This window comes from Pipra filicauda, unplaced genomic scaffold (genome assembly GCF_003945595.2).
Source record: "Pipra filicauda isolate LSUMZ 115617 unplaced genomic scaffold, ASM394559v2 scaffold4_size7858003_pilon, whole genome shotgun sequence".
Lineage (NCBI taxonomy): Eukaryota > Metazoa > Chordata > Aves > Passeriformes > Pipridae > Pipra > Pipra filicauda.
This window is the reverse complement of record NW_024104643.1, coordinates 3,094,325-3,104,419: the sequence shown is the minus strand read 5'-3', so window position 1 is coordinate 3,104,419 and position 10,095 is coordinate 3,094,325. Positions and strand designations below refer to the sequence as shown.

The 10,095-nt window shown below is 41.9% G+C and overlaps 1 protein-coding gene across 1 annotated transcript; it reads right to left on the bottom strand.

Annotated features, from left to right (window-relative positions):
• Positions 1-1,187: 1,187 nt before the first annotated feature.
• KRR1 (KRR1 small subunit processome component homolog) lies at positions 1,188-7,309 on the bottom strand. The gene is made up of 10 exons (XM_027747830.2): positions 7,226-7,309; positions 6,375-6,550; positions 5,746-5,880; positions 5,354-5,479; positions 5,184-5,267; positions 4,543-4,599; positions 3,874-4,044; positions 3,626-3,703; positions 3,408-3,501; positions 1,188-1,846 (listed from the first exon to the last, which is right to left on the bottom strand). The coding sequence occupies exons 1-10, from the start codon at positions 7,305-7,307 to the stop codon at positions 1,704-1,706; spliced, it is 1,146 nt and encodes a 381-aa protein (XP_027603631.1). The 5' UTR covers positions 7,308-7,309; the 3' UTR covers positions 1,188-1,703.
• Between the last annotated feature and the right edge of the window lie 2,786 nt (positions 7,310-10,095).

The following is a 10,095-nucleotide window of genomic DNA, read 5'->3' as shown; positions in this document are numbered from 1 at the left end:
AGAAAGTATAATTTAAATCCAGGCTGCCACCAAGGTGGGCTATGTTTTCCTGCACTGCAACTCAGGCAACCAAGCATTTACCTGATGCAGCTGGAAAATACTTTTTTTGTAGGATACTTTCACAGCCAGATCAGGTTCCTGAAATGATATGCCAGCCTGCAAGACCACTATGGGACAACCAGCCCTACAACTTGTTTTTAACCTTTTAAACAGGAACACTCGTGCCACTCCATCATGAGAGGGGCTACATGCAGTTCAGATTAGAGCCAAGGACTCTCCCTTCCCTAAGACACTCATGGTCCTTCACTGGGTACAGTCAGCCTCCCCCTTACTGGGTTCTCTGCAGACTCCTCTGCTGAAGCACATTCGTGGGGGCACACTCTCAGAACTGCCATTTAAACACACTGCAGTGTGTCCTGTTGAAATTAGTCCTTGCACTCTGTGAAAGGTCTGAACTACCTGACAAACTCTGAACATCAGTCTCCCCTTTGCACTGTCAACTGCCAAACGCCAGTTGGGGTTTCTAAAAAAGCTATCTAACCACATATATTCAAAATTTTTATTTATATGTGTAAGAAAAAAAAATTGGCTATGTTTTCACCTACTAGTTTCAAATAAAAGGTCACCCACCTAAAAGCAGTGAGTGGCACCATTCTAGCATAATCATTTCCACTGCACGTGCAGGTGATCAATATTCTAAAACCTGGCAAAAACACTCTAACAGAGTCAGGAAATTAGTGTGGCTCTACCTCATTACATTTGTTTCTTTAATCTCAAACATATGAAATAAGCAACAGCTGCTCTGCCGATCCACTTTATTTCATCACATTTTGAATTTTCAGGAAACTGAAAAACCTCTAAATTTCCTTTAAAATAGGGGAAGGACCTCAAAAAAAAAAAAAAAGAGGAACACAGTTTTTTAAGACATTCTTGCAAGCAGGAAATAAATTAAAAATATATTTAAAGGTAGATAAAATGATTTTATGCTTTCTCTGCAGCACACACCCCGCATAAAGACATTTTGTACCACATTCTGTCTAAAATACCATAAGGATAATGCTAATAAATGACAGTTTATTAATGGTATTAATGGTAATCAATGAAGGTTATGGTTCATCTAATTCTCATATGAAGCTGTGAGTTTGTTTCCTGGAAAACAACATGTCGGTTGGGCAGTAGACTATTAATTAAAGGATTTAAGAACAATGTATTAAAATAGTTTATTAACATCAAGACAAGACACAAACAAATAATCAGCTTTTACAGAAACAAAAGCATAATACAGTAAAAAATCTTGCCCGTTTAGCAAAAGTTATCACCACAACTGAGGCTGTCTGGTAGTCTTTCACAGAAGAATTACCTTTAACTTTCACCTTTTTAGAGTTCTCTGACCCTAAAGTTTAACACTCCACATCAAACTCCTAAATGTTTCTATTATGAAACCTTCCCTTTAGGCAGATGGGATATTATCCAGCTCTCTTACTTTCTCAAACACTATAGTGGCACAGATTTTCTTCACCAACCTTGGCAAGTCTGCACAGCTGCTTTAGGTCCACTAATTAAACTGTACTTGTGAAAATAGAATGATCTTTCTACCTAATCTTTTCTTGTCCAGATAATACCGACAGCAAAAAGTCTCCAATCTTCCAAGGGTGAAAATGTTCATTATTGGAGGAGAAAAGTGAGCCATCTTGGATGGTGAATTACTTCTTTTTCTTTTTTTTCTTTTCATCTGCTGCCATTTTTAACTTTACTTCTTCCTCAGGAAGCGCTCCTAATTTCTTTTTCTTTGCATTCTTTACCTTTTCCTTGATGGCTTCGATATCAATTTTTTTCTCAGTGGAGGCTACATAGTAAGAAATATAAAGGTAACAGACATGAATTTTACTTCTTAAAAATTTTAACAGTCTACGAGATGACTTCATATATAAACAGTAAACTGCATCTCGTGGCATTGGTTAGGACTCATTTTATGTTTACTAATGTTTTTATAGATTGTTCATCTAATCATTTTTGTTGAAACTCATATTATCTACAAATATTATTCAGCAGAATTCAAAGGAGAACAGTCATATAAAAAATCCCATACAACTGCATTTGGACACAGATGCCACAATACAAACTATTATCCCCCACCCCTCAGAACACTACTGTACTCCTCTGAAATTCATACATACACACTGTCTTAGACATAGGTCTATTGGCATGATTGATCTCACATAAGAAGAGAAGAAAATAACCGAGTGCTTATATCTAGAAGATCTTTCATGGTATTTTGTCTTTCTGCAAGTAACTAAAGTGGTAAGATCCCAAACATGCCTGTCCGTGGCAATCCATTATTGACCACTGTTGGAAAAAGGATGGGGAAGGGTGGGCTGGAGGGCATATGGTGCAGATCTTTGACCCCTGCATGCAGACCTTTATAAGAGACTGCTACAGAATACTGAAGTGAAACACTTAATGCTGAGCAACATGAATAACCTACTCTTACGTTCACCTAAGTGACGGTATTTTCCTCTTTTGAGCACGAGTCATGAATTTGGATCTAATCTCTCCTATCTCATACAGTTAATTCCTACATCTAACAGTAGGTACCATATGTCTTCTTTGGATCTCAGTTCTTCTCTTCATACAAACTGTGCTGTCATCTATTCTTGGAAGACTGAAGGATTTTAGCTCAAAACATGCATCAACTAGAAAAGCACCATATTTGAGAGACAGTGCAGTCAACAATAGGCTCATTGGAAATTTACTGCCGCCACAAAAAAAATAGTACTGTATCAATGCTGCAGAACACATGCTTCTCAAGAAACACAGACTTTTAAGCTCATAAGAAATTGTGTAATATATAGTGTAATAATATATAGGTAGTATAGCCAATACAAAGCCTACATAGTATATCTAATACCATGAATATGCAGCATAACCAATGAATCCAGAAAACTGAAGACTTGTTTCTCTAGTGCATTAAGGAAATCATCTGAGAACATAAGCTCTTACTCTGCATATAGTGGGTTTTGCTTTAACTTTTAAAAACAGCTATTTACCCTATCTTGTACCAGTACTTACTTGTGGCAAAAGTTTCCAAGTAAATACTGCTTTTGGGTTTCTTTTTAAAAAAGCCACTTGAAGGTAAAAGTTATGACAGCTTCACTATAAGACTGAAAGCCAGAAATTGATGTAGCCAGGACAGCAAATCGAGACTGGGCATTCTACAGAAAATTGTAATTTTACAGGTATAGAACTATTGGCTGCATGATCTTTCTACTGTGTCTGGCAACTCTAGGCACGGCTCTGACCATAGGATTTTTTTGTGTGACCTTTTTTTGTTCCTAGGCTGTATCTGCAAAGTCACTTAGCCTAGGAATTGACAATAGAAGGTTTCAGAACAGGAAAAAAAAGGTTACCTTTCTTTGTTTTTACAGCTGGTTTTTCCTTTGGTGGGATAAAAGCTTTATTTCTTTCTTCTTGTCTTTTCTTGATTGCATCTGCTTGCTTTGCCTAAAGTTACCAATAAAAAGGTCAAGTAGCAGTAGAGCAGGGCAAAAAGGACCGAAAAAAAAATCAAATTCCAGGTCAGAAGTCAAATGCTTTTTAACTGGACAGTGGACCAGTACAGCTTTACCTTTATCTCTTCCATTTTCTTGCGTTTCTTCTGTCTTTCTTTCAAGAAGTATTCACCACTTGCCAATTCTTTATCAATCTATGTACGACAATTACCAAGAAGCCTTAAGTAATTATGGATTATAAGCCAGATGTTTAGTATCAGGAAATCAAGATCTTGACAGAAAAAGCCTCCCAACCTCTTTTTACAAAGAACACGATTTCAAGTCATGCTATATTCCTGCATAACCAAATAAAGTTTCAACTGACCTGGCTTTCTGGCTGTGGAGGTGGGAACGGTGTGTATTCCTTCTTAGTATTTTTCTTCTTAGGCTCCTTGCGTTTTTTCAAGTTCTTCCGCTTAAACTTAGGCAAAAATCTTTCCCAGCTTTGTGTCCTCAGTTCAGGATCTTTTGCTAATTCCCTTTTGATCATCAAAGTCTTCAGTAGTTTCAGAATGTCATAAAGAAGTTATTAAAAACAGTATTACAGTAACAGTCAAGAGGTTCAAAATACAAATTTTACTAGACTATCTTGCAGTGAATATGCTACATCCAAACCTTCATCTCTCACTTCAGTGAGAGCAGTGGGGCTTAATTATGAACAGCAGCACCAGAAAGATGCATACGTCTCAAAATGGAGACAGAATGCACTGGAGAAGGTGCCTCAGTGTAAATAAGCAAGTATTAAGCAAACAATCGAAGGGCAGAAAGTTTATACACACTTCCTTTAGTGTTTTTTCAGATACTGTTAATGGTATTATGGCAATAATCCTAATAAAAGGGAGGATGTCAAAGTCAGGGTTTTTTTAAAGCAGAACACTGCAGAAATTCTCAAATATAGATTACCACACAGAAACATGTAAATTATTAACACACAATTATCTGGGAAGAAATAGTATTTTCTTGTAAACAAAGCCACACAGTGGACTGTGCTAACCTTGATGTTATATATGGGATGTATATTCTTCATTGTGTCCAGAACAACTTTTCTGACCTGTATTTAATACAAAATGAAGAACAGAAAACTCAGCAAGTATTTCATATTCTAATAATTTAAAATACCAGCTACATTATCTTGCTTCCTCTCCCCGCCTCTGTTTCCCCAAAGTAGCGAGATATAAAATCATAGAAACATTAAGGTTGGAAAAGACCTTCAAGATCATCGATTCCAGCCTTTAGAAAGCTAACGCACAGGGTTAACTAGAAGGCACAGCACTTTGGAAATATAAATAATATTGCCATGTTTCTAATAAGACTCCAGCAGGCCCCAAAAATATATTACTGTCATGTTCCCATGGATCTTATGGTGTCATGAGGAACTTGCTTTTGACAAGCATTCTTCTATATAGGTATTAAAACATATACAAGTATTTTTTCTCCCAAGACAGAACGACCTCAGAGTCTAAAAAAATTTAGCAGCTAAAATGATAAGACTACAGATATTCCTGTAACTTACTAACACATAGCTGAAAAGTCAGTGAAATACTTGAGGTTGCCAGATTTTGCCTAACACCTGCCCTTAAGCTGGGCACAGAAGTTTGCGTTTGCTACACAAACAGCTCATCTACCTCCCCTTACCTCTTTTAGCCCACTAAAGGGTCCAAGAGCCGAAACAGTGTTGCCTTGCACCATAATATAACAGTTTGTTAACAGTTCCAGGGCCTATAGCAAAAAAAGATATTAATTATGAAGACCTGACACAAATTTGGGTGTAAGAATTGCCTGGTTACTACACTTAGAGGAAATACCTTCAGAGTAGATCCTTTTGGCCCAAGAAGCCGTGCTCTTCTTTTTATAAAAGTCTCTCTCTTCCTCACCAGAGAGCCTATCTTAATGATGTCACACGCAACATCATCCTGAAGGATACGAACTGCCTAAAAAGAAAAGATGCAGTCAATGTCATCTGAATGCAAGTGTATTATTCATAAGAGTCAAGAGAATACTTCAGTTTATTCTTCTCACTTTGCTTTCAGATATATTTACTTTAAATATGTATTTTATTTTACTTGACTCACTTGAAAATCCCAGATTTTCAAAATGTACTCTTTTATAGGACAGAATTTGAGTAGGATATATAATGGAATTTAAGATAGAATATAAGCATTACGATAGATACAAACTTCCAGGATTTATTACAGACCTGCTCAAATGGAACACTTCTTGCCAGAAGTTTTATTAAATCTCTAGCTCTGATGATTGCATATGGATCAAAAGTCTTCTTAGTGGTAGTGACAGTCATGCTTCCTTCAATTAGATCCAGCGCTGCATTCACATACTGCAGTATTTGAAAAGAAACAGTGCATCAGTCTCTAAATGGGAACCTCACAATTCAGCTTTTGCAATAAGCAGTTAACAATCAGAATGCCATATACTGAATGCAGATCTATTTTCCAAAATTTCTTAAGCGACTTTCAGCTTAAGGAAATTCACACACACAGACAAAAACCAGACTGAATATATGTCACAAGGCCCGAAGCATCTCCCTCACCCCCCTGCATTTAAATGCTGAACAAAGCTGTCAGGGTCTGGATGAGAAGATCAGCGGAGAGCTTTGCTAACAGCATCTGTAAAGGACTGCAAGTCGGCTACACAGTTCTTCAGTGATTTTGATGCCAACAAAAAATGACACTGCTAATTCTAAACGCAAGCACAGTAGAAAGTTACAAACACAGTATGAGAAAAGCAACTTCCACTATTTTAATAAGCTTAGTTAAGACATGTGTGTCCCAAAAGATAAAGTGCAGCATCACAATTATTAAGAATTCATACATGTTCACCCAAGGCTTTCTGGACGAGTGGCCAGCACTCTTTCAAGTACGCTTCTCTATACTTCGGGAATAATGTTGCAAAACTGCTTTCTTCCAGCAGCCCTTTGGGATTATCCTCTCTTGTAAAGGCTGGCTCTTTCCATCCATCTGGCACAGTGAGAAGTTCCGATTCATCAACTGTTATAGGTGTAACAAAAAAACAACAACGACAAAAAGAAAGCTGTTGAGGTTTTTTTTCCCTCCTATTGCATCAGTGACTATTACACATCTCCTCCCCGTTTAACTACAAAAGACAGGGTATCTGAAAGCAGAGGGACAAAGAAGTTTGGTTTAATCCTCTCTAGAACCTGGTTTGCATCGCTACTGGCCGTAATGAAGTTGCTGCTTTAAGCTACTTATACTTAAAACAAACAAACAAATCCACCGCTGAGATATGCGCTGTTGATAAAAGATTTTATATATTTATATATACATATATATATATAAGGTTCATGGCTAGGCTTCGCGAACGAAGATTTGGGAAGGGCTCTACCCACGTTTGTTGAAGTCGCGTTGGTGGCTAAAAAGGCCAATACGAGATAAGCATGTCCGGTTGCAAAAGGCACAGCAGAAAGACTCCTTAGATAGTATATTCTGCAAGGCACGATTTACTATACAAGTATATTACACAAGCACAAGGCACAGACTGAGGCAAGGAACCCGAGTACCTTGAGGGCGGGCGCACCACCACAAGCCCCAAGCACCCAACAGCAGCCTCAACCCTCCCCAGCGCCGCACGGAGAGGACCTGCAGCTCTAGGGCTTCCCGACGCGCCGGCCGCCAGCCCCGCACGGACCCGGGCCCCACCCACACCTGGCGCCGCTTTCTTCTTGTTCTTCTTTTGTTTTTCTGTCTGCCTCGGCCCCGGCTCGACCTCCTCAGTGGCAGCCGCCATATCCGCCCGCGCGCCGGAAGGGGCGGGGGAAGTGGTGCACGACGGGAGGGGCCGGGCCGGGGCTGGGCCCTCCTCTGAGGGTCGCTGGGAATGTCAGACCGAAACCGCGCCTTGCTGCTTATGCGCACGGGGGGTTCCCACAGATTCCCATCTGCGTTACTTTGTCCCGATCGCAGCACGGTCTGTGTCACGCCAGCAGGGTTTGGTGAGTGGTTTCCCTGCTGGAGACCTCCCTCGCTTCCTCAGGGTGGCTTGGCAGCCCCTTTTGGACTCTGTGCCTCTATTCTGATTACAGGAACGGTCTCCCAAGAGTAATGCCGTGATTGAGGTGGGAGGCATATACCAGGTGTCTTCTTTCCTTCCTCTTCTTTCGTGTGAAACATCTTTTCCAGCCACATTTTTCAGTTTTGAGTTTTCTGTGGTTACTCTGCAACAGTGGGAAAAACGCCCTGCCTCGTCAAAATGTATGCTGAAGTACAAGCACGTAAATAGCTGAAGTACTTAAGTGCTCGTACTTAACGAAAAGGAATTCCTGATTAATATTTCAGTTGAATAACGTAATTTAAGATTCTCTGGGGAATGTTCTGCATCCTCTTCCCTCTCCCTACCTGTAACTGAGAATTTTGTTTAATAAAAGCAAGAATGTTGCCTCCTTCTTTCTCTTTTATGGAGACCATAAAAAGCCAATGGAGTGAAGTACTGGAGGAGACCTTTAAGAGCAAGAACACTGTGAGGCAGCACAGTGTTTGTTATCTTTGGCAGGTGTTTATCAGACCTGTCCATAAAAACCTGCTCTCTACGATGTTTAATAATGATGAGAAAGATATTTATATCATCTAATCCATACATAATGAAAATATTAATTAAAAAAAATCAGTTTTGACCCGGCCACACACTTTCCTTTGGACCTGTCACCTGTCTTTCCTAGCGTGCTCCAACTCCCAGCCTTTCGCCCACCCCATCTCCCACAGCAAACAAAACTCCAGGATCCCTTATGCCTGGACGCTTGACATCCAGCTGATGCATGTTTTTAGCCATTTATTTTAATTTCTGTCTGTCCGTATCCTTCAAACAGGGAGCCCGCTGTGGGAGCGCTTTCCCACAGAAGGGAAAAAAGCGGGGAGGGGACCCCGGGGCAGAGGGTGCTACCGGGTCCCTCCGGACCTCTGGGGAGATTGGTTACTCATTCCCGATCCCGCTAGATGGCACTGGCCGCCACGCTAAGTGGAGCATCCCAGACGGAGCTGCCGTCCGCCCAGTGGCTTCTGGAGGGCGGCGACGGGAGGGACGGAAGCGATAGGAACGTGCTCCGTCTCTCCCGCGCAGCACTGCACTGGGTGGAGTCCTGCTCCTGCCTCACCCGACACCGAGCTTTGGACGCCGAACACCATTGACAGAAAGATTCAGTGCCTCTGGACGAGCACAGGGAGGCAAATTTGCTTCTCTCAGCTGTTGGATACAGAAGTCTTCTGGGCCTACCTGCTTAGCTGGTATCCCTCAGTGCTGCAGAGCTCGTGAGCACAGGACGGGGTGCCTGCCCGGGTGTAGGCACCCGGTCGATGCAAAGGAAGGACTAGAGGTCCTGGGGAGGCATTTCTCCTTGGAGGGAATGCAACAAAGTGCATGAAGTGCATGCTGCATTTCTCACCTGAACAGTGGCCACGTTTTGTGAAAGCGCAGCAGAGCAGATTTGGGAAGAATTTGAGGAAGGATAATTAGGTTAGTTCAGCACTTGTTTAGTGTCTGACTCCTAAAAATCACAGGAGTGGACTGTGGAAGGGGTGTGCCAGCAGTGTTTGGCAGTGGGAATAAGCCTCCTGACAGGACAAGAGGGGAGAGGTAGAGAGACTGCAGTCCATGGAATTTCAGGAGTGTGAAATAAAATTACAGGCTGCAGCAAGAGAGAAGAGGGAGCCCAAGGGAGAGGCACAGGGGAGGAGGTGGCACAGCCAAAGCAGTGGGTGAGGCAGTGTGCTCTCTGAACAAGCAGTTTTGAAGGTCACAGGAAAGGACTCTGGTGAAATATATCTTTTTTTTCCTCCAACCTGTCAGCCTCTTGGGTAGTACACTTGCTCCATGTGTACACCTCTCATATCTCACCCTCTATCTCACACTTCTGCAGTGGCAACGACAGCCTACTGATGTACCCACTCCTCTCCTGTATCCCAGCCCCTGCTCCAGCTGCTGCTACATGGGGATCAGGGAGCTCCCCAAGCCTCTGTGCTAGAGGAGAAGTGCACAGTGTATGGTGTAAGGGGACAAGAGCCTGGGGCCTTGTGGAACCCAACTTCTCCTTTTCAAAGGATGAACAGCCCTCTCCGGTTCAGCGCTGCACTGAAGTGTGTCTTTGCATAATTGAGACAGGTCCACTGAAAAGAACAGAAAATAGAGGCAGTAATGCTAACAGGCTCGAAATTGTGATTCGGGAAGAGTCTCAGGTCCTCACCTTTCTAATTCTTTGAAGGAGACAGCGATTTCTCATCTTTTTCTCTTACCTCAGTATCTGTGGTCTGGTTGGATACAGGGAAGCCACTTCCCTAAATTCTTGGTTAGGAACAGGGTGCTCCCACAGACCTGTTCCACTCCTCCAGGCAGCCTTCTCAATCTCCAGACAACAGCATGTTTCTATAAGTTTTATTAGTCACTGCTCAAATGCGATAATCAGCCACTGGTCATCTGGCAGGGTTAGGAAGCTGAATACAGCTAGCTGGGGGGACAGTGGCTGATAGAGGACAGGGACTGAATCTGGTGCCCAGGTGACTTCAGCTGAGCTGCACTGTGATGAGGA

Excerpts from the sequence above, each read along its gene's own strand:
- KRR1 (XM_027747830.2), bottom strand. The coding sequence starts at position 7,307 with ATGGCGGCTGCCACTGAGGAGGTCGAGCCGGGGCCGAGGCAGACAGAA. Across the intron at positions 6,551-7,225 it reads CAAGAAGAAAGCGGCGCCAG|TTGATGAATCGGAACTTCTC; the intron begins GTGTGGGTGGGG and ends CACCTATAACAG. Across the intron at positions 5,881-6,374 it reads AGAAAGCCTTGGGTGAACAT|TATGTGAATGCAGCGCTGGA; the intron begins GTATGAATTCTT and ends CAAATACTGCAG.